At 37.9% G+C, this 25536-nt stretch overlaps 1 protein-coding gene across 1 annotated transcript in view; it reads right to left on the bottom strand.

Annotated features, from left to right (window-relative positions):
• Positions 1 to 1066: 1066 nt before the first annotated feature.
• The window catches only part of SIM1 (SIM bHLH transcription factor 1), a 75361-nt gene continuing 50891 nt past the window's right edge, over positions 1067 to 25536 (bottom strand). Inside the window, exons 11-12 of the mRNA XM_044675396.1 lie at positions 5229 to 5631; positions 1067 to 1849 (exon numbers count right to left, since the gene is read on the bottom strand). Of these exons, the coding sequence (XP_044531331.1) occupies positions 1119 to 1849; positions 5229 to 5631 (1134 nt within the window). The 3' untranslated portion in view covers positions 1067 to 1118. The remainder of the gene's footprint in view (positions 1850 to 5228; positions 5632 to 25536) is intronic.

The raw sequence follows: 25536 nt of genomic DNA on the forward strand, positions 1-25536 counted from the left end.
ACACTCTCTTGGGGCCAGATTATTTCTTCACTATACTGGCTTTCCATGTGTTTTTACATTTGCGCAACCATATTTAGCAATGTTTTCAAACACTTCCAATCATTTTATGCAGTACCTCCCTTGTTTTTCTTAATTACTTTTCACACTTCCTCTACATCAGCCTTGTGTCCTGGTGGGTTGTTCTGTAGCTGTTTTTTCAAAAACCCTTAATGTGTTGATTACTAATGGCACACAGTCTGAACCTGAAGTAGTCTGTTCTTGGAAGGCTTTTCATTTATCTCTGTTTCTGGTCTCATTGCCTCCCCTGAATTTCTTCTAATTGAATGCCCTCAATTCTTGGTGCGGGTTCCAATGTCTAATTGCTATTACTTAACACAGTCCCTTACCTCTACGTTAGTGCAATCCCGTCCCCTTGCATGCCTCAAAAGCAGCCTGAAAATTGCCACTTCCTGATTGCTTCTAATAGATACCATGTGAGAAATATGTCCAGTGCTATATCCAGAACCATATCCCTAATGGATGCCTACATCAAATGTGTCAGCATGGCTAAGAGACGACAGAGAAGAAACCTCTTCTCTGAGATCTCTCGTTCTCTGCTGCTTCGGGGAACCGCAATGCCTTCTTCATGTCCTGAAGAAGCCCTTGTAGGTTAGGGTTCAGAAAAGTTGCCCATTGGGGGCATGTGCATTTTATGGTCTACATTCCAAATGTTTGCATGTCAAGGGTGCATAGCAGTTTTGTGAGTAGCGGTCTGTGCCCATGCAGCCCACTGGGTCTTCCCTCTGTGGCATTCCCAACTAGTACTTCTTATACAATGTGCATAAATTGCTCACTTGATCTACACTGGTATTGTCAACTGACTTTATCCATTCTGGCTCCCATAAATCATGGGGGCAACGTACAGGTTCACTTCAGCTCCATTCACTGTAACCCCGAATGCTAGTGCATTTTTTTTTTACAGTAACACGTGTCAATGCATACCCAGTAGCTTAGGTTATTCTCTCTAACATACTGTGGTATATTAAATGCTGGTAACAAGGGCATTAAAACATATATATGTTCCAACTATGTTTCAAAGATATCCTTAAAGCACATTTTTTAGAAAAAAAAAAAAACCATCAGCTCCCATTGGTTATTATAACAGATGTCCCTTTGTGTCCTTGTGCTGGGTCTTGCTGCATTCTTAAATGGGAAGTTACGTCAAAGTGGGAGCCATTGCAGCCCAAGGAATAGGTTCGAATGGCCTCGCTGTCGTACAAGTGCTCCAGGGCATACCCAGTTAATGTGTAAGCATGCTTATCAAAATACTGCCGGTGAGAACTGTAATAGTTCGGAGACACTGCGGGGTGATCTCCTACTGTCTGATGAGGGGACATGTCTGAATGGAGATAGTCTTTCGCTAACACCAAGCTCGATTTCGAAATGCGATCCGAGTTGGGACTGCTTATCCTAGACAAGGCTGTGGGGCTGCTGCCATAGTCGTTTTCCTGAGGGCTCATCATCTTCCCTTCTCTTTGTTGAAGGTGCTCGCAGGGGGAAGTGTTGGCAAGAGAAGGGCCATGGCAGACCTCGCCAGTCAGCTGCGGCTGCTGGTAGTTTGCAAAACAAAGGGAGTGTTTTTTCCCCGCTCCGTTAATGGCAGCCAGTTGGTCAGGAGGAGCCTTCCGGAGCTGCAATCTGTTCTCTTCCTCTTTAATCATCTGCTGGGTGGCTCTTATCAGAGTTTCAATTTTGCTGGGTTCGTGGGGGCTGCTCTGGTACTGCTCGGCACGGTAGCGGTCGCCTGATTCGCTGGCAGAGCCCGGGTCTGGAGAACTGACCACGCTATCTTCATCCCAGTGACCTCTCCCTAGAGAAAGATCCACAGACGGATTACACACTAAGCAGATTCTTAGGAAGAAAAAAAAAGAAAGTAGAGCATACGGTACAACTAGGCTTCTAAAAGAAAAACGAATCACCAATCCTTTTAAAGTCAGGCAAAGGGGGCAGCTGGGTAGCTCAGTGGATTGAGAGCCAGACCTCTAGAGACGGGAGGTCCTAGGTTCAAATGTGCCCTCCGACACTTCTCAGCTGTGTGACCCTGGGCAAGTCACTTGATCCCCATTGCCTACCCTTACCACTCTTCTGCCTTGGAGCCAATACAGAGTATTGACTCCAAAAAGGAAGGTAAGGGTTAAGAAATAAAAATGAAAAAAATAAAGTCAGGCAAAGGCAGGCACATACAGCAGAATGAATGGAAAAAAAATTGTCACAAGAGCTGGGTTCAAATCCTACCTCCTATTTGTTGTCTGAATGATCTTAGACAAGCCCCTTAACCAGTTTGGGTCTCAGTTTCTCCATGTGTAAAAATAGTATTGGACAAGATAGAGTCAGGGGTCCCTTCTAGTTCTAAATTTATGATTCAGTGCTCCCTTGAGCAGCATATATACTAGATCTATGGCCCAATGATTGATTCTCAGTCCTCAGAAGCTTGGAGTTCAACAATAATATGGCAAATTTACCAGGAAGTAAATGTAACTGAAGGGAGAAACCGTGGTGACTTGCAAAGGGACCCCAGACTCAGCATTACAAGCCCAGACGTGCCAATCCCTAGCTATATGACTCTAGGCAAGACCCCTGAACTTATCAGACCTCTTCTTCCACTGCTGTAAAATTAGGAGGTTGGATTCAAATTTATCACCTTGCAGCCATCCTTGCAATGCTGCTGTCCATACTGAGTAAGGATAGTTATCTCTCAGTAAGATTTCCCAATTTAGTAGTACCTGCTAAGGCTTGGGCACTGATGGTACAGTCTTCAAGAACCTAGGATCCAGGGCAGCTGGGTGGATCTATGGATTGAGTGCCATGGAGTTGAGAGGCCCTGGATTCAAATCTAACCTTAGACACTTCCTAGCAATGTGACCCTGGGCAAGTCCCTTAACCCCCATTGCCTAGCCCTTACCATTCTTCTGCCTTGGGAGCCATATTTGTATCCATTTTAAGACAGAAGGTAAGGGTTAAAAAATAAATTAAAAAGAACCTAGGGTCAGCTCTGTACCATCATGAAGGATTAGGTTAATACATCAGTTCAGGGATTGTTGTTTTAACTTCAGAAAAAGCAATCTGAAATGTTGATACTTCTAGATATTTCTTAAGGTTAATATAAAATAATGCTCTGGGTCCCATTTGTGCACTACTTAGTGTAAAAAATGGATACAATATCGACATCCCTAATGAAACCCATATATCACAGTATCTAAATGATAACACTTGCATAACCCAATGGAATTGCTTGTCAGCTCTGAGAGGGGGGAGGGAAGAAGGGAAGGAAAGATCATGAATCATGGAAACATGGTAAAATATTTTAAAATTTAAAAATAGAGCTAAAAATGAATAAAATAAAAAAATCCATACAACATACATAATTTATCATAGAGCTGGCATCTCAGATTGTCAGGCATTTTCAAGTCAACGTTACCATTTAGGAACTTGATTAAAGCAAAGGAAGAAAAAAAGGCCAAAGGGACAGATGGAGTGCTCAGGTCTTTGAGGAATAATGCACGCCCAGAATGTCATCTATAGGAAATCAAATTCCCCAAAAAGCACAAAGTCAATATAAAAGAAGGAAAGAGAAATGGAAAGGCTTGCGGATTTCCTGTAGACTACAAGCATGGCATATAACATCATAGATTTAGAGGCTATCTAGATCTACAACATACTTTTACAGATGAGTAAGTTGAGGCCCGGAGACATAAATGACTTGCTCAGTAATACACAAGTAGTATGTAGACAAGTTGAAATTTGAACCCTGTTCTCTTGGTTCCAAACCCAACATTCTCTCTACCCTGACTCTCCTAGGAGAATTCTACAGTCATACCATCAGATTACTTCCTTTCTTTTCTTACTTCTTTTTTTCTTTTTGTTATTTCCTTCTAGACTACAAGTTTTAGGTACCTCCCCCTGTCCTCTGTCTAATCCCTATAACTCAGATCTTTACAATATTTTTAGGTCACACATGCACATAGATATCTGATCTCTTTTCCCTTCCCTTCCATGACATCTACTTCCATTTTACAAAACTAGACAAAAGTGGGAAATAATATAAAGTATTAAAAATCAAAGAGAAAAAAGGTATGGAGCATATGGGGGAGTGGTAAAGCTGTAAGACTGGAAGCATGATGAATAATGTAAGACATGGGCTGAATCTTTACCATAGTTAACTTATTTTAAATGATCGGTACACTGAGGGTGCTCAGCAAACAACAGGAGCATGTGCTAGGGTCTTCTAATTAATCTTTGCATCATTGTCTTCTTTAACAGGGATATAACAGGAAGAATTCCAGAGACCTTCCTGAACTCATCTCTGGTGGAAATGACCAGATGTCTGCTTATCCCTTATTTACTTTGCACACCTGACTAAAAAAGCTTTTTGAGATGTCAAGCAATTGATATTAATATTTTTAATATTTTATTTTAGAAAAATTTTCCATGGTTACATGATTCTTGTTTTTACTTTCCCCTTTGCCCCTCTTTACCCCCCCATATCCAATGTGCATTTCCACTGGTTTTAACATGTGTGATAAATCAAGACTTATTTACGTATTATTTATATTCTCCATTTTCCTGAGACTGCAGTGCCATGTAGCATCTACTATGCACGTCATAATAATCCTTTAATCTCAAGATTCCTTCTAAATGATTTTGTACATGTCCATGGCACTTTTTATATTCTACTTTCCAAGTGAGCACATGAATGCAGAAGATATATGCAAGAGTCAGAGGGCCATCAAATCACAGATCTAGAGCTGGCAAGGTCTTAGAAGCTATCTCACCAATTTCTTCATTTTATAGATGAAGACATTCCAGACCCAGAGAGGTTCACTAACTTGTCCAAGACCATACGGGCAGTAAATAAGAGAACTGAATCTTGGTTCTTTATCTAAAATTTTTTACTTCTTAATTTTAAGGTACTAAAACACTTTTATTTCTCTTTAAAAAATTAAAAATAGATTCAAATGGTATTTTAATGTACTAAAACTCTCCTTGTTAGGTTTGTTATGACCTCAAGAAGTACAGAGTTGCAAATCTATAAATTTGAAGGAAAACAATATGGACTAACAAGTACATCCCTACATCTAGAATACTATTTGGTAGCCTTGAAATTTATAATTCTCTCTCAGCAGAGACTCTACTATTAATCATAATTAGGATTTCATATACATTTTTCATTTGCTCCCTACTACTCTTACCATGAATTCTGTGAACGGAGGTTATGTGTGGCATGCTGTTCTCATAGGCTTCTCTGCTTTCTGGGGAGGACTTGGTTAGGGGCAGTGCTGAACGAGAGCCCCACCAGGGCTCCCTCCCAGTTTGCGGGGTGCCAAGGAAGTATCGACCCGCCTCACAACGGCCTCCTTCACAGGCCTGGGTATGAAAATGCCTATCATCTGTCAGCCTGGAATGGTCGAGTGCAAAGCCATAGCAAAGAGCAGTGCGGTCTGAATACTGTCTATAGGCACATGAAGCATCATGCTGGGAGCTGGGTCTTTCCGAGGGGTCCAGTAACTGTGGAGATGCAGTATCTGTGAGTGGGCTTCCTCCCCATTGACTGTCATGATCCGATTCAGATCTTTCAGTGTGAAATCCTGAATACTAGAAGACAAAATAGAAGAAATATAAGTTTCCAGGAAAACTTCTATGAAGAGATACAAAGCTAAGTTAAGCAGAATCAGGAGAAAAATTCACATAGTGTACATAATTGACTAAGAAAAAAAAACAACAATGAAGGGTTTCAGGATCTGTGAATTGACCCAAACATAGTGCAAATTTAAAATTGTGGTTTAAAAGTAACTAAAATGTCCATATCCTTTGGTTATACATCTTACTTTTAGATATTTATCTAAAGACATCAAAAGAGAAGTCACTATACTCCAACATCCTCATGGCATCATTTTTTATGTTGGCAAAGAAGTGGAAATAAAGTGAATACACCTTGATTGAGGTATGGCTAAACAAATTGTGGTATATAAATGTAATGAGATATTAATTTACTGAAAGAAATCATAAATATGAAAAATTCAGAGAAGATTAAGAAGGTATCTCTGAACTGATGCAGAGAGAAATAAATAGAACCATTTTAGATAAGGTCATGTGTTGGTTTACTTAGCTTAAATGTACTTCCTTAAATAATTACTTTAAGAAGGTAACATCTTTAAGTAAGAAAGCATTCTATCAGAGATGGAAGAGAGTAGCAATGCTGGTTTTTTATTGAAAATTTTTTTAATTTAAAAAGAAGTGTTTTTGCAAAATTTTGGTGAAGTAATGGGTAATATCCTATATGATTCAAATACTCTTTTGTCATGTGACCCTAGGAGTAAAATACTTATGTAAATAATTTTAACACACCAAAAAGAAAAAAATATGGTTCACTTGAATCACTTCTAGATTTCAGAGTTTTGTAAACTCTCCCAAAGTCAATAGGCAAAGAAGCACTAGAATAAATTTAGATACCTAATTGAGGCATACCAATGCCTCCCTATAGCTTTTTTTCCTTGGGATTTATACCATCACCACATATAGGTTAAAGTACTTAATAACATCTTTTCTATACTTTTGCAATTGAAACTCCTTAGATAAAATCTAATATGCATCAGTCAATGAATTATACTCTACAATGAATAGCAAGATATTGCTCTATTTTTTTAACTTTTTAAGTACATTTCCACAACCATAAAATTAAAGATTTGGGAGACATTTCAGAAATTCAAACCATACCCTAAAAGGAGTTCCCTCTAGAACATCCTCAAAATTTGATTATCTAGCCTTGATATGAAAACCTCCAGACAGACTTCATAGACTCTTTAGGCAGCTTATTCCACTTCCAGACAGCTATAATTATTTAGTTTTTATCATTAGGCAAAAAACTATTCCTGCAATTTTCATCTATTGCTCTAAGCTAACCTTTGAGACAAAAAGGGAAAAAAATACCTTAAGGGTTTTTTTGGAAAATTAAAGCCCCATTTTACAAATCTTTTGCTCTTCCCTAAAACCTAACTTCCCTAAAATATCCTGTTATTCTGTCACTGCCAAATGCTCCAGTGAAGTCTGCCTACTATTTTCCACTACTTCTTTCCTAATTCCTAATTTCCTAATCCCGATGAAATAGTGCACTGAAGATAGAATATACTAACATGGATACACACACACACACACACACACACACACACACATGATCCTCTTAGGTGGATAGGTGGATTGTTAATTTAGAAGCATGCTGTCTACTTGCTCTTTGAGAATTTCCTCAGGGCAAATTTAAGAAGCAAAATCCTGACCATAGCTAGTTCCCCATAATGTAGACTACATCTGAGACCATGGAAATTAATATTAAAAATAATGCTATCCTGAAGTCATTTCAATATTTGAAGGATCCATGATTACATTAATGCACTGCCTTGGCCAATATTTCTGTCTTTCTGCTATAATCCTTCTTCTTCTTGGATGGTCTTTATGAATTCCTAAAACTGAAATTTCATTACTCTGTATCCAACATGGTAATAAATGTTTGTCTCAACTTAGCTAGGCTGGTCCTAGGACAACAGCCACAGCACATGACTGTGCCTGTACATTACACCATTCCAGCTTTTAATAATAGTTTATTCTCTGCCTCAGTTCCTCAGCTGTAAAATGAACTGAAGAAAAAATGGCAAACCACTCTATCTTTGCCAAAAAACAAAACAAAACAAAAATGGGATCACAAAGCGTAGGATATGACTGAAACAAATGAACAACAACTCCATTTTCAAGATTCCCCCCCCCATACACACACCCTAGTGTTATCTACATTTCCTAGTGAGTCAGAGTAAAATGTCAGTGGAGGAACCTGATTCCAAAGTGCAGAAGAGAGGGCATTATCCTATCCTGAAGATGGTTACCACAGTAACTCATGCCTTATCCATATCAGGACTAGAGGAGGAAGTTACCCCAGTGCTCAGGTGCTGTAAGGGATCCTATACTATATTCTTCTCACCTCCATTAAAGATTCTTTATTATTTTCTATGGCAGGGGCCTAAAACCTAGGTCCAAATGATCTGATGCAAACTGAAGTGAGCAGAACCAGGAGAACACTGGACACAGTAACAGCAATATTATGGGATGAGCATTTATGAATGACTTAAGCTATTCCCAGCAACACCATGATTCAAGGAAACTTCAAAGATTCATGATGAAAAATGCCATCCAGGAATACTATTGTGTTAAAAGGAATAATGAACTGGAGGAATTCCATGTGAACTGGAAAGACCTCCAGGAATTGATGCAGAGCGAAAGGAGCAGAACGAGGAGAACCTTATACACAGAGATGAATACACTATGGCACAAACGTAATGGAACTTCTCTACTAGCAACAATGCAATGATCCAAAACATTTCTGAGGGACCTATGAGAAAGAATGCTATCCACATCCAGAGGAAGAACTGTGGGAGCAGAAACACAGAAGAAAAATACCTGCTTGGCCACATGGGTTGATGGGGATATGATTGAGGATGTAGACTCTAAGTGATCACCTAGTGCAAATATCAATAATATGGAAATAAATGATCATCAATGACACATGTAAAACCCAATAAAATTGCACATTGGCTATGGGAGGGGGTAGGTGGAGGGGAGGGAAAAAATACGAATCATGTAATCATGGGAAATTTTTCTTAATTAATCAATAAAATTTTTTTAAAAAGAAAAATGCCATCTGCCTCCAGAGAAAGAACTGAATGGAGACTGAATGGAGACCCAGACATTCTACATTTCACTTTTCTTCCATTTGAGTTCTGTTTCACAAAAGGACTAATATGGAACGGTGTTTTATACTATTACACATATTGAATTGCTTGCTATCTCAGAGAGTGGGAAGGGGAGGGAGAGTGAGAATTTGGCTCAAGCTTAAAGAAAATGAAGGATAAAATTTGTTTTTTCACGCAATTTGGTTAAAAATAAAATATTGGAAAAGTAAAACCCAGATCCTCAGAAAATTTTGCCCAGCCCACCCCTACTGTCTCTATCTGACTGCCCAAGAAAAAACAAGCAAGGTACCCTATTCATAGACACCTCTTTCTCTCTATACCCCTGGCCCAGCCTGGACTTTGAGAGGAATGGAGGGAAGGTAATATTTATGCCTTTTAAAAACAAGCCTGCAGACCTAAATGACAAGGATCAGAGGGAAAGTAACAACATTCTCATTCCTATTTTTGAAAAGGACAGACCAGTGCCCTTTAGAGGCAGAAAGATTAGGTGCACAGGCAGGTCTTCTTTGGGAGAACTCCAAAAGAATCCTAACAAATATGATGTACAGAGTTCAGAATTTTATGCAAATTCCGATTTACAGTTTTACCCTCACTATTTCAAATTTTCTTATTAATTCTTTGCTACCTGTACATATCTGTACACTAGTCTATCATATCAAGAAGAGGATAAAGAGGGCTGAAAGTCCCAGCTCCCCTCCCACAGACAGTTGGTGCGTGTGGAGGCAGAAGTCTGATTTTCTACATTGCAGCTCTTCAAAATCCCAAACACCTTTTCTTTTAACAGTCTTCAGGTCTGTTCAAAAGAAGAGGCCACCTTCACGTTCACCACAGTAAGTGGTTCGCTAGTGTCCACCCTCTTCCCCATCAGCAGGGATCCGAGTTTCATACATTTGCCATACAGAAGTCGTCACCATATGCTTGCCCTTGGAGAAATTCAAACCATCTGTGCTCCTCTGAGAGAGGCGTTGCTCGGGTTCTGCTTTGTTTTTATAAAAGTATAAACCTGGCCTATTTCTGAAGTACTCCAGTCAAGACTTTTGAGCTCTATTCAGAAAGAAAAACGCATACCCCGAGTGCATGTGAGAAAGTGCTATTGGCTCAGGGTAAAGGAACATTCTGTTCCTCATTCACAGAGAAAAATTCCACATGAGGCAAACCCCAGGCAGGCAGGCAGGCACAAGGCAGGCACACCAGGCAAACACTTCAAGGATACGCTAAAGCAGAATTTGGAAACTGAGGGTCATGCCAGTGGCTGAGAAACAATAGCAGCAGATAGGCTACCCTGGGGTACAATCAGCCAGAGGTGGGATGGTTCACTCTGAGCAAATATGTCATATTGACTTGGAGAAGAAGAGACACAAATAGCAACCAACCCTTCCAGGTGGCAGCTCGAATTCAAAGGACCACCAAAAACCTGACAATCTGCAGAGCATCAGCCTGCTGGGCCACATTCACTGGCTTTGGGAGCAATTCCACTAGATGATAAATTCCACGGGGCAGAAGGATGCCCCTAGGGTTTCATATAGAACCTTTCTATCCCCTTCCCTATCTCCCACCTGAAGACAAAACCTTCCTAATAGCAGGTGCTAAATAAATATTTGTCGAAAACAATGAATGACAACTTACACTTGTGCCTTGTGGCTTTACAATTTTGCCAATAATTTTACCCATAACAAAATGAAAAAGAAAGTAGATTAATATCTCTATTTTACCGATAGGGAAACCGAGATTCAAAAAAGGGGCAAGCGACACCATAAAAGTTCCTCAATTTTTTTAAATCATTCCTTACCTTCCATTTTAGAACCAATACTGCATATTGGTTCCAAGGCAGAAGAGAGATAAGGGCTAGGCAATGAGGGTTACGTGACTTGTCTAGAGTCATACAGCTAGGAAGTGTCTGATGTCAGATTTGAACCCAGGAACTCTCGTGTCTAGGCTTGGCTTTCAATTCCCTGAGCCACCTCCTTGCCCCCTAGTTCTTCAGTTTGTAAGTCAAAAAACCTAATTTGTGTCTGACACTGACCATCTGTGTGACTCTGGGCAAATCAAGGATTGTGGGCTTAGAACTAGATACTGTAAGAGGTCAACAAGTCCAATTCTCATTACTTAACTTCTCTGTGCCTCAGTTTCTTCATTTGTTCAATGAGTATAATATTTGTATCTCTTCATAAGAGGATTGTCATGAGGAAAAGACTTAATAGACTAATGCCTAAAGGTCTATCAAGTTACCCCTGTGAAAAACTGTATGTCTGTTGTCTGAGGACCAGCCTAGTTAAGTTGGAGAGATCCCTCCAATGTGATTAAATTCAACAAGCATTTTTAAGCTTGTTATGTATTTATCGAACTTCTTATAAGTGGCACAATAAATAAAATTCAGTACATGGAATCAGAAAGACGTGTGAATCTGGAAAAATCCTGGAATTTCTATCTGCCTCAGTTTCTTCATCTGTAAAAGTAGAGATGATAATAGTACCCAAGGTTGACAGGAGGATAAAGTGAAACACTTAAACCTGAAAGCAGTATAAAGAAAAGTTATTAGTAATATTCTTGAGCAGCTACCATGTGCCAGTACTGTGCTGGGTGCCAAGGATGCAATGACAAAAGAATGCAACCTTCCCTGACCGCAGGGCACTCATTACCAGGTTGGTCACAGGGCAATGAAATGCTTGGCCATAGCAGTGTCCAAAAGGTACATCCTAAGTCACAAAGGTGTTATGAGTGGTGTCGATAGCAGAAGCACTCACGGTGACAAAACCTCACATCCTCTCAGTATTCAAATATTATTGTTGAATGAGCAAATCACAAAACTAGCAAATGCTGTAGGTTTTCTGAATCCTCTCTTGGGGCTCCGAAGGCTATGTCATGCTGCCTCTATATTCTATTAAAACCCACAAATTTGCATGTCTATATAACTGTACTGAGGTAAGTGCTCAATGATGCTGAGGATATAGTACTGGTCTTGGAGTTCAGATTTCATCCCACATACTTATTAGCTAATTAAGTGATCTGGACAAATCACTCAACTTCTTTCTGCCTTAGGTGCCTCATCTGTGAAATGGGGATGATAATAATAGCACTTACCTCACAGTGTTGTCGTAAGAGTCAAATGAGATACATATATGTAAAGCACTGTGCAAACCTTACAGCATTACATAAATGCTAGTTATTATTGTTATTCCCAACTCAATAGATATTTATTAAGGGTCTTCTTTATCTAAGGCACTGAGTAGGCATTCGGGGGTGAATAAAGAGGGTAGGTACAAGGAATCTGGTCTTATTGAGCTGATAGCCAAGAGGAGAGATTAGACATGTACACATACAAATAATTATAATAAAGGATAAATACATAAAGGTAAAGTGAACACAGAGCAAACAATAATGTAGAAGTGTAGTGAATGAGGATTTTTTACCCGAAACAAAGTGCTATGTTAGTTTAGAGGAGGGAGATATTGCAAGAAATGGGCAAAAATGGATTGATAGAATATAAATTCCTTTAGGGGAGAGGCCATTTTTCATTTTGTCATTGTATCCTCAGTGTTTAGCATAATTCTATGCACGTAACATTTCCTTAGTCACACCTTATATAAAGGATGAGCTTAATAAATGCTTGTTAAATGAATTAATGAATGAATCAGATGGTTAAAAGATCTTGTAGGATCCAGTACCTCAAAAAAAAAAGCCTAAAGGACAATAAAGGAAGAAGACAGATGAGGAAACATGAACTTAAAAATGTGCTCAAAGGGCCAATGTCAGTTTGCAAGGGGATAAATATTAGGGTTAGAAGTGTTATTATGTGACTCCTCTCCACCCAAGTTCAGTTTTTCTGGTTGTCACCAATTTTGAACATGAAGCATTGTCTATCCATTTCATTTCCTGAAAAGAAAGAACTTAAAACATTAGCCTAAAATCTTGCTCTTCTATGTTTGCTTTTCTGTAGCAAATGTTGCATTTCTATCATCTTTCAATCAAGATGTCAAGTGATATTACATGATACAATAAGGTCTTGATTTTTATGGGATACATTGAGACAATAATTCTATTCAAAAAAAGATTTTTAAGAAAATGGAAATATGTACCAACAAATGTCATACTAATTAATTAAACAAGATATGTAAAATCCAAATTCCACATACCTCAGAACCTCAATATGACAAATGGACTGATCAATGGGAGATGCATATTCTAGTCATGGTTCTTTTGTGTGTAATATTGAGAAAATCATTTTATTTCACTCAGCCACTGTTTCCCCATTTTAAAAAAATTAAGTGCCCTATAATATCATAGAATTCTCATAAAGATGAATTTTTTAAATGTAAGCATTGAAAAGAATCTAAAATATTTATATACATGTAAACACAGTCATTTTCCTTTTACAAAAGAACTGTGATGATCCCACTAAAACATTATCAGGTTAAACTGAGCTTTTCCTTCACTGTGTGATCTGGAGGCTTTGGTGCTATCCTCAACTCCACCATTACTGTTATAGTCATCCATTTGCCAAAACTTGCTGATTCTGCACCTAATTCTCTTGCATGAAACTCCTTCTCTCTTTACTCACACAGCTGCCACTCTTATCACTTCTCCCGGATTTCTGCAATAATTGGGGTGGGGGGTGGGGGCCCTGAGGAGGTTGCTCTGGCTTCAAGTCTTTCTCCTCTCTGGTCCATCTTCCTCAAAAGTGATTGTTCTTAAGCTGCAAGTCTGACCATGTTATTCCCCTGGTCAATAAACTCCAATGGCTCCCTAGTGCCTCTTGGAGAAAATATAAACTTTATTTATATTTATTCTGCATGTACTTATATATGCACTTGCTGTCTCTCCCCTGTTAGAATATTTGCCCTTAGAGAGTAAGGATTCTTTCATGAATTGTATCATGTGATTTCACGTAACTTGTATACCCAGCTCCTAGCCCCAGATCTGGCACAGAGAAGTTTAATAAATGTTTGTTGATTGATTGATCTTACCAATGGGGGGGGGGGAATACCAAGGTCAAAGTTATATAACAAATCAGTGCCATGGCTAGAATTCCAAAATCTGCTTTAAATACCTAGAGAATCAGTTTTCCAAACACTACCTTCCAATTACCCTTGTGCAAGTCAAATAGGATTTGTTTCTAAACAAAAATCAAATCATTTGAGATATGATTAACACTGAAGATAAAAATGAGTGAATGTGAATTCTTCATAAACCATATATCCATGTAGAGTGGGATCTCCAAGCAATACTGATAACCATGTTCCTAGTGCAGTTTTCTGAACCAGTGAATACTAGGTGGGATAATCTAAACTTCTGAAATTGGTAGCCTTCCTATGAAAAGATAACATTCCTCCCAAGTCACTTTACATAATGAATCCATGTGACATTTTCTCTGATTTCTAAGGCTGAGGAGCCACAAAAGTCCCCTTCAGAACCAAAAAGGAAATATTTGGATCCTATGTTTGAATTAGGCTTGAAGATGAGTCTGTACAAGCTCATTGTAAGCTATATTTGTTAATTTTATTGCAACCACTGCTCTTGTTTCTTCTGGAAAGGTGATTTTTATATCAAATATTCTTCACAATATGAATTCCCTTCTTATTCCTTCCCATATCCAATTTTTCTCATTCTTCCAATTTGGCTTTTCAGAAAGTCTCTCCTCCAAAAGAGGAAATAGAATACTTCATTCCATCTCAGAAAAACAAATTGAACAAGCCATCGAGGAACTCCCTAAAAAAGTCTCTCCTTGCGATCACTTCTATTTAATTAGTCCTGATAGACAATTTAATAAACTTGGGACATTTGTGATAAGAAAACTCTGTTCTGCAAGTCATAGTCTTAGAGAGTCTTCTGAAGGCTTTAGAGGTTAAACTTGCCCAGGGTCCAATTCCTGTTGGAAGAGACAGGGCTTGAACTTGGGTTTTTCAGAACCCACTCTCCGCCACGCCACAAAGCCTCTTTTGTGACTGATTAAGAAAATAAACAAATAGAGGAAGGTCTACTTGTTCAACGGCAAAACTTCCATCTACTAAATATAGGTGACCACACTTGTGGCAAAAAAGGCAGAGCGCAGCCACAAAGCCTGCTGCCTGTCAATTTGGGCTCCTAATCTATGATACAGCTGTGCCTCCCTGAGGCTTAAACTGCTTTCAGAAATTGAAGCTCAGCCTATCAGCAAAAAGGCAAATGATTTGGGGATAAAGATTTATCCAAAAATGGTTATCTTCCCAATAGATTCCTTAGGAAGACATATTTGAGCAAGATAGACCAGGCTCAATTCTGACAGGTTAAATAAATGATAAAACTCCTGGAAGATACTAAGTGGCATGAAATCCCAGCAAATTTTCCCAAAGAGCCTACTTTAAACCAAAATACTGGCTCTGGGCAACCCTTGCTGGGTCCTTCCTCTAATCGAGCCCCAAACCTGAAAACGTTCGCAGTAGGTATTGCCATGCACATTCCTTTTCAGATAATATGTTTAAGATTCATGCTTCTCTCAACAACGTGTTGTAGTCAGGTGCTCGGCATTCATCTGGATACGGAGACAACAACCCAACTCGGGAAAAATGCCAGATGTTCATACAATAAATGTTACAGTTATCTATTTTTTTTCCTGGCAGCTCATTCAAGTTTTTATCATTTTTAGCTATAAAATATATAGTGAAACCCTCTTATGGTAAAGTCCTGTTTTCCATGAAAACTTTCACTACATCAGGCGTGAGCAGCTTTCTCCTTGATTTGTGTCTTAACCATGAGAAAAAACATCACAGATGCAGACTGCATTGTACTGAGAACATATGCATGCTTTTAAATCACTTTTATCTTACTTTTTACTAATGTAACCCTGAAACATAAAATATGTTCTTTTTTTGCATTCACTGTTATGGGCAGAACAGATGGTGAAAGGGTTAGATTAAAGTAATACAGCATGTCCATTAAAATAACCCCCACTGCTGGTGATTCTTCATTCAAACAGGAGTCATGTTTACTATAAAAAAAAAAAAAAGACTTTTGCTTTAGCATTTGAAGCACGTTGGAAGTTGCCAGGAGTTCCTTAAGGATAAACATAAGGAGAAGAGAAGAACTAATGTCAGAATAAAATGAATTTCAAAAATACTATCCTAGAAGCTGTTTTAGTCATCTGAAAGGCCAAATGAACTCACAGGCCTCTTCTAAGGCAGCTGAACTGTCAACAAAGGTAAATGGGGTTAAATTTAGTAAAGAAAAATTGTGAATGCTTATCTTATACAAGTCATTTTGAACCGGGATATTGTTTAGCATTTAGACATTAACTGAAATGGTAACAATGGAAGAAATTTATCTTTGTTTTTTCCCTAGGTCTATTTTAATAATTAAAGTATAGAGAGGCTTATCATTTGCTAAATGTATTATTAGTAAGCAGTAAATATTGTTCTTTATGGGGAAAAAATAGACTAAGGGTCTTTTTCCCAATGAGATAAAGTGCCTTAGTGGAAGATTCACTAAAAGTAATATATGGCCAATGGCCTTAAATAAACAACTGGTGACAACTAGATCCAGAGTCATCTAAATGATCCATTTAGAAAGCCTGGGGATCATGTAACCATGGAAAAAATATTCTAAATTAATTAATTAAATTTTAAAAAGTATAAAATACAATAAAATATAGTGATATTATATAAAAAAAGAAAGCCTAGGGATAATTCAGAGTGCCCTCAAGATCACACAATACCTTTAATTTGGAAAATACAAGCTTATTGGTTAAGATTATTATTAATGTCTGCTACCTATTCATTACATAAAGCACTATGGAATTCAAATATTTTAAAAATCTCTTTCAAGAAAAACTAGAGCACGCATTCCAAAAGCAATGAAATTCAATAATAGAGAGCACACGGTTTCCATTTTTAATTCAAAATAACAGTCAAAATGACTGGCCAAATGACCAACCCTTAAATTCCATATAGATTCCAAATGCTTCATAGCCATTTCTTCTGTATCTTGAGAGAAAGAGTTCTTAACCTCGGCTTGCTTTTAAAAACATTTGATAGCTGTACTGCATTATAACTGGGTTTCTTTGTAGCCCTATGTATTTTATTTTATGCATTTAAAAACGTTATTGTGAGAAAGGATCCATCATCTACACCATACTGCTAAAGAGATCTGTGATACATAAAAGGTTGAGACTTCTTGTACTTGAGTTTAGATAACCAATGCCAATTTTCCAAACATAAGATATATCTATATTAATTACTTTCACAGTCGGTTTATGTTTATGATTTAGCTTATAAATTATTTTAGGTTTGCTTTATTTTTATCTAAACTATTATATTTTTGTTATTTCTGAATAGAATCAGGTCCATTTCTATTCTTACCTGCAAAATCTCTGAACTATTTCATTAAGCAGAGACATGTGAGGATTCCAAGAAAACTGCAAAAGCCACTTGAAATAGCAGGGACTTTTTCTTAATCCAAGCCCCCACAGCAGCAAAAACATCTCTGGGATTCAACCCACTCCTTTTTCTCACAGAAAAAGTAAGCACGGTCTACATCTCATTCGATGTCAACGTGATATGCAGCTGGAAAGGAATTGGCAATCTGGAACCAAGGGCCAGATTGACTTCCAATGTAACTCTATCGGGATTCTCCTCTAGGGTTACAAATGGAGTGAACTGGATCCAAAACCATAAAATCCATTCCTCACCCCACCCCAAACCCCCCAACCCCACACACACACACACACACACACACACACACACACACACACACACACACACAGGCAACTCCAACAACAGCACATTTTTCCAAAGGTGAGGAAAAAAAAAAAGATTTAAAAGCTATACTTGCTCAGACTCTCTTAGACAGGCATTACCCATGATTATTTCATCCTAATGAGGTCATCCTGCCCATGGGTGGAAATGATAATGCCTGTCCATCCCAACCTGTCGAGAAAATACGAAAACATCTAGAGACAATTGGGCAAATCCCAGTTTTCCATGACCAGTAGCACTAATTTTAATAGTAATCCTCATCCATAGCCGGCTTAGGGCATGAGCCAGAAGCACTCCACTCTGTCCACCCAGTCCTCCAAGTCACTATCCGATTGCCCGCAACTAAGTGGCAGATTAGACGGGCTTGAATGAGATGGGTACAGGTGGTGCCACCTGCTCCACCTCTTTTAGAGCAGCTTTATTTGGTCTCTCAATGGTTTATTCAGAGGCTGAGGGAAAAGACAGAAAGACAGGCTGCTCTTGGCAGTATAATTGCACAGGGTCTGCTCCAACTCTGCTGGCAAACTGGCAGCCACCACCGACCCCATCCCCTAACCCAAACCTGGAGGGAAAGTCCACAAGATTTATAACTTTGAGGAAAGAAATGGAAACTTACGTTCCCTAAACCGAACTAATCCCTTTCAAACAAACAAGATACAGAGCCTCCTTTTAGACTCACTTAAAGTTAGCAGATGTTTCTATTGTTTCTGCCTAAATCAAGAAACAGAAGATATCAAAGTTAAAACACAAAAACAAACAACAAAAACCCGGAGCAGCAACAGATATTCATCTATTAAGGCATACATACCACAATCTTGACTTTGTGGGGCAACACAAGGCAATGCTCTTACAATATGTTCAAGAAATATGAGGAAGAACGAATGAATGATCTAAGAAGAAAATGTGAGAATTCCTGGTTATGGATGCTTAAGGCCTACTCTTTACAAACCTTTGAAAGGCTTCCATGGTGGATGAGTGAAATCCTATTCTATAAAGTCAAAGGAGGCACAATCTATCCCCTTTAAATTTTGAATGGAAGAATGCTGCTTCCAGCAGCAGCAACAGTTCCATAAATTTAGCCATAATGAAATTTCATTGAGCTGACTTTGTTGTAATAAACCGTTCTCACTACATTTATGTGTAGGATATATGTATGACCATGAAATATATGTGTCTACATGGGTTATCTAATTGTGATAATACAACTCACAGGCAGCAGAGATAAATATCTCTGGAATCTGCCCCACACCTCTCCAAGGCGGGCTGTGATTATTGCTTTGAGGGCAGGCGAAAGGTCATAACTGGGTACTTGCTCTGTCCCCGAAGTACATTATTAGTCTTGGTTTATAGCTGCCCCTTCAAACACTGATTGTCTAGGATTATGATTTTTAGGGATTCAAAAGCTTGTTGTTCTTAAAAGGAAGGGAAGGGAAGGACGGATAGCCCTTAGTTTATGCTTACCAGCTTAGCTCCTTCCACCAAAAGACATAAATACAAAAGACCATTACAAATTGAAAATGATCAGTAAGCTCATTTTATATTTATATAAGCAAAAGAGCAAAAAGAAATTGAAGAAGTTCTATGGATTATAATGTAAGAGAAGATACACCGCAATGAATGAGCTCTTCTTCTGAGAAAGAAAATCTTGGTGTAAATCAAAAGCCAAGACCCAATTTTACCCAAGAGGAAATTCTGTCTCTGTAGTATCTAGGAAGACAAACTGGAAACTGGAAGACCAATTATCCCTAAATGTCTGTGCCTTCTCTTTGAGTCTTTCTCTCTTCACATTATCTCTCCTGAAGAATCATTGCTTTCCTAAAAGACTGGCACCAATACTACCTTTATACAGGTATACTGCATCACCTCAGTATTCTCTCTACCCATTAGGAGGCATCACCCCTCCACAAACCCAGCAGCACACATACACACACCACATACACACAAAGAGAAACCCCACACACCCATGTTTGTTTAGAAGTCCAGCAACAGTTAGACTTTCCAGAGCTCTGATCTACCACCCATGCTCTCGCTGCCAAACTCCTCTTGCCACTCCTCCACACAGTAGCCTGGGGACTAGAAACTGGAGAGACCTCCGCGAACTGATGCAGAGTGAAAGGAGCAGAGCCAGAAGAACACTGTACACAGAGACTGATATACTGTGGTAAAATTGAATGTAATGGACCTCTGTACCAGCAGCAATACAATGACCCAGGACAATTCTGAGGGATTTATGGTAAAGATGCTACCCACATCCAGAGGAAGGACTGCAGGAGAGGAAACATATAAGAAAAGCAACTGCTTGAATGCATGGGTCGGGGTGGACATGATTGAGGTTGTGGACTTGAAACTACCACACCAATGCAACTACCAACAATTTGGAAATTGCTCTTGATCAAGGACACATGACAAAACTAGTGGAAATGCGCATCGGCCATGGGTGGGGAGTGTGCGGGGGGGGGGGGGGGGGGTTGAAGGGGAAAGGAGGAGCATGAATCATGTAACCATGTTAAAAATGAATATTAATAAATGTTAAAAAAAAGTGATTCATCGAGATTACCCCAATCTGTGTTGAACCTTCTTTCTAGTGCCCTCCAAAATTAAAAAGATTTCCCACCCAACCCCCAATCTGTAGTCAACTGGGTCCACTTGGATATAGCAATGAGTGGGTAAAGAATTCTCACTAACTTTGGAATCAGAGGACCAGAGTTCAAATCTCAATTTTGTTACTAATATTACCTTGTACGAGCCTCTTTTCTTCAGGTCAATTTCTTCTGAAATTAGAGGACTAAAGAGGACTTCTTAAGGCTCCTTCCAGCTCTAATTTCTCTCCTTCCTGAGAATTCACCCAGAATTTTGTTCATATCTCTCTAATAGTCTTACCACATTTCTGTGGTAAAGGATAGTATTATTATTACTTGTATATTCTTTCTGCACTCTATGCAAATATTCATCAGGCTTTAGTGGGACAAGAACTGTGTTTTATTATTCTTTAGAGGTAAGGTAATAGAGTAGGGAATGCATTTGGCTTAGAACCAAACTTGTATTTCTCTCCCAGCCATGACACTTTCTAGCTATATAGTTGCTATTTACATTATTCAACCCACAGATTTTGAAAGTATTTTGTAAAACCCAAAGACCTATATAGAAACTACATATACTTTCCTATCCTATCTTACTACTAACCCATCTTTCTTCTTTCTTTTGTTATCAAACTTCTGGAAAAAGTGAGCCATATTGATTACATCCATTTCCTACTATCCCCTGGAAATCTGGCTTTTATAACTCATACTTTATTGAAACTACTCACTCAAAGATCACCAGTGACTTTATAATCACCAGTTCCCCTAGTCTTTCTCTGTAACATCACACCCTATTGAACACTTCTTTTCTATTGGATAATTTCTCCTTACTTGGGATTTAGACATCGAAATTCCCTCGATTCTTTTCTACTTCTCTAGCCATGCTCAAGATGACACTTAAATAGTAAGTTTCAGCCTTCAAATCTTGGTAGCCAGGGGATGTTTTCTTAAATGTGGTAAATCCTTTTCAAAGACCTCTGTAAGTAAATCTAAAAGATGTGCTTAGCTCATTATTGGAAGGAAATGATGAATTCTGAAAAGCACTATTTCAAACCACTGAAAAATAATTTTTATAATTCCTCTATAGATTTTAGGCAAACTTAGTGTCTATGTGATAGTAACCAAAATACCTGGAAAGTCCCCCGACAAAAAAATGAAACTTTTCACTAATCAAGGGGATGAGTTAATAAAGATGTGAACCACAGTAGGGATACAAGAGATTACAAACAAGTTTTTCACCAAAAAAACAACTTGGAAAGATTTAAATGAACTAGGAAAATGTTGTACATAGTCACGACAATAATGCATCATGATCAACTGTGAATAACTTGACTATTAGCAACAAGGCAAGGATCTAGGACAACTCCAAGGAATTCATGAAAAAACAAGATATTCACCACCATAAAAGGAACAGATGGAGTTGAAATGTAGATCAAAACATACCATTCTTCACTTTATTTCCTCCATGAATTTTTCTCTAGTGTAAACAATATGTGTCTTGTTTCACAAGATGAACAGGGAAATATGTATTATACGATAATATATGTATACCCTATATCATATTACCTGCCTTCTTGGGGAGGGAGGAGTGGTGGGAAGGAAAGGGGAAAGGAATGAGATAGATTTGGGGACATAGCTAATGTGAGAATTTGCTTCTCTTGAATAAGCAGATTTATTATAAATTATTACAGATTTAGAACAAATCATATGTATTATTATATTATGTTATATATAAAAATAAATGGTAAAAGAAAAGGGATATATGTAAGATATACCATGAAGGAAGGGAACATTGACCTTGACCTCAATAAAATTTTCTAGGGCCATCAAACATAAAAAATTGCATGTTAGTAAAAAGGTCAAGAAGTAATTCAGGATCTATTCTCTCTATTCATTTCCTAGGCATTTAATATAATGATGATATGATCAAGATATAATGGGGGTCATCAGGAGAGCAGCCCTGATCTGCTGGACTGGGGCATGTCCTTTAATTCTCTGTGCATGTGACCTGGCCTGCTGCTCAAGAACATTTGAAAACCACAGACTTCTGGTTGGTCCCTGTGGAGGCACTGTGTTGAAAAGGATAGCCATTGAGTCGCTAGAGCTGCCCTCTTGGCAAACTCTAAAGGAAAAAAAAATAACTTTCAGTTTTTCTCTCTCCTCTCTTCTGAATGTGTACCTTGGGAGGACTTTAAGTTCTGCAAAGCTCTTTACATATATTATTTCAACAGATAAACAAGAAGCCCAACCACAGAACTTAGCAAAGTGTTATTGATTCAATTCAACATATATTAAGCACCTTCTATATGATACTATGCTTCCCCAAAATGGGCTTTTGAAGATAATGACCTACATTATCTCATTCTATTCACTCAACAATCCTATGAGGAAACATAGCAACAGATAAGGAAACTGAGGCTCAGAAAAGTTAAACAACTTTCCTAGAATCATGAAACTAATAATCTCATGCACCAGAAAAACCTATATTATACACTTCAGTGGCTTGTATGGACAAGTTCTCTCTATATTTATTATACTCCTGTGATAACTTTTTATTCTACTGTTTCAAGTACATATTTTGCCTTCTTTGATTCAATAGACGTTTGTTAAGTCATTACTTGGTGAAAGACACATAGGGATATTAATGCTAAATAATTGATATTGATAAAAAGAAAAAAAATTAAAGTTCCACCCCTCTAGAGTATCCATTCTACTGTCTTCTTGTAAGGAAATACTTTTGTGGTAATTTTTTCTGCCTCTAAAGTATCTATCTGAACATGCTGCATCAACAGATGCTCTGTAAACCCATTCATTCATTTTTTACTCAGAAAAATATTTATTGATTACCAATCATGTGCAAAACAATGTGCTACCACATGCTGGGAAGGAGAGTGATTATAATCCAATTGGACATAAACAACTACAAAGCAAAGTAGCATAAACGATACTAATTATGTGGCATGGACAGAAAAAGGAAATCTTTCCTTTGAATAATAGATCATCAGTGATGAACTTTGTGATAAAAGCATTTAAATCAGGTGTTCGAGGAAGACGGGTTTTATTCAATGAGGATGACGGGCAAATCTTGATAGGTAGTAAGAAAGAATGGCATAAATAAAGATTTGCTGGCAGTTAAGTACCTGACATACTTAGAAGCCAATCTGATGTGTCTGGAAGACTGGATTCACTTAAGAAAGTGAGATAAGATGAGGTTGGGAGTGAGGCAATGGAATATCTTACATCTCAAGCTAAGGAATGGTTTTTTCCAGTGAGGAGCCATTAAGTCCTAAAGTAGGAACATGATAAATTAAAAGCAGTGCTTTGGAATACTAATCTGGCAGTGGCATGCAACCTTGTAAAGAACTAAATATGTATAAGGAATTTTCTCAGTCACCTGATCACTTTTGCTTCACCATTCATTCTTTTCATATATTCATGAAGCATTTATTAAATACTATTGTACACTCAGTTCTCTTGTAGGGATACCAGGAGCTTACAATCTAGTTGGTAAGATGATGACAGAAGGGGAAAATCAATAACCAGGATAGATTTAAGCATATCTTCAAAATACTTTAGGAACACGAATTAAAATGTCTCCAACTTTATGTAAGAAAACCTTTGATTATTATATATTCAGGTGTAGTAACGAGATTATAAATTGCATATCCTACAGATAAACAGTACTATGACAAATTAAGATGACCATATCCATTCTTTCTCTTAAAAAATAGTAATAATTGTATTATTAAGAACACATTTACAAAATACCTTAAAGTTTATAGTGCACCTTCCTCACAACATCCCAGTGAAGCAGATAGAGAATTATTAGCTCCATTTTACAAATGGGAAGATTGAAGCTAAGATTTGCTGAGTGCTCAGAATCACAGGACTCCAATCCAGTTTCTCTGCTTTAGGATTTTATATTCTCTCCATTGTTCTCTTCAACAATAGGAACACTGTTCAAGGCAATTTATAAGTAATTTCTAATTTGAGTAATAGTAATCATATACCTGCATGGGCTGTGCATCTTCTTTCTCACCTATAACTACTTCTCATTCCATTATACTACTAGTCATCTTTTTTTTCATCCTACTTATTCTTTTCAACCCATATCCTTTTGCCATTCCTTTAAACAAGGGTAACTTGATTTAGACAGAAGTTCATTTCTATCTGATCTCCTAACTTTACCATTTAGGTTAAGTCTACATGAACATATTACAAATGACATAAGCCATTGTAGATTATACATAAGACATTGACCAGCTAAAGAAGTCAGCCCACTTGTAGAAATGAGGATATAGAAATGATTGCCACTAATCCACCAAGTATCACTGTCCAACCATCATCCTTCCCATGGATCCCTGAGCTCATCATGTACATTCTCTCCAGCCATGCAGATTGTGATGGTCCATCCATACCTTCTCATCCCATGCAATTCTTGTTCATATTCTCTCATAGGAAAGGATGTACTTAATTAAAGGTCTCATGCTGGGACAACGGTTCTTAATATTTTTTGGTTTATATTATGGACTCCTTTGTCAGTCTAGTGAAGTCTATGGACTCCTGAGAATAATGTTTTCAAATCCATAAAATAAGATACATAGAATTAGAAAGATAATTATACTGAAATAAAGATTTTTAAAGATCTTTTTTCCCATCCAAAGAGACTCACTGCAAGCTATGTACAAATACCAATTTAAGAGCTCCTAATTTAGGATTGGAGCATTGTTGGGTTTTTGTTTTTAACATTTCATGGGTCTAGCATGCTAACTGTCTACCTGGTATCTTTCACTCTCACTATATAAATGACCTACTCCCTTTTCCAGTCATTCATTGCCTTGATGACTTTTTTGCCATAGTCTATCACTATCTAATCATCACTTAATAATACTTGAAGTGAATAAATCCATAACACTGAGCCCTTGTCTTCATAACATAAGTATAGGGAAAAGGATAGGCACTGAAGTTGTATTTTTACTGGTATAAAGAACCTCTAAATAAGGAAATTTCTCGCCTAAGGTCCCAGTGTCATTGAGTGTCAGAGGAAGAACATGAAACAAGGGAGCCATTTCTCTCTGCCACAGGCCTAGAGATAGACACAACTAGTTAATGGTTCAAAAAGCATTTGTTAAGTACCTATGTGCCAGATCCTGGTATACGTGCTAGGGATCCAAACATAAAACAGCCCCTGCCCTCAAGAAGCTTATATTCTATTTGAGGAAATAATATACACACATATAAGTATACATACTGTGTATATAAAACATATTCAAAGTAAGAAATGGCAAATTAAGTCTATAATGTTAGTCAAAAACATTAATGTTTTGCATTAAATTGGGCTAGAAAGCAAGTTCTATGCATTCACTTTTTCTTGATCAGAACTGTGAATGATGACCAGATGACGGAATCTATTTTTTCTATCTTTTTCTATATTTTCAATGGCAAGATAATTCAGAT

This window comes from Gracilinanus agilis, chromosome 4 (genome assembly GCF_016433145.1).
Source record: "Gracilinanus agilis isolate LMUSP501 chromosome 4, AgileGrace, whole genome shotgun sequence".
Classification (NCBI taxonomy): domain Eukaryota; kingdom Metazoa; phylum Chordata; class Mammalia; order Didelphimorphia; family Didelphidae; genus Gracilinanus; species Gracilinanus agilis.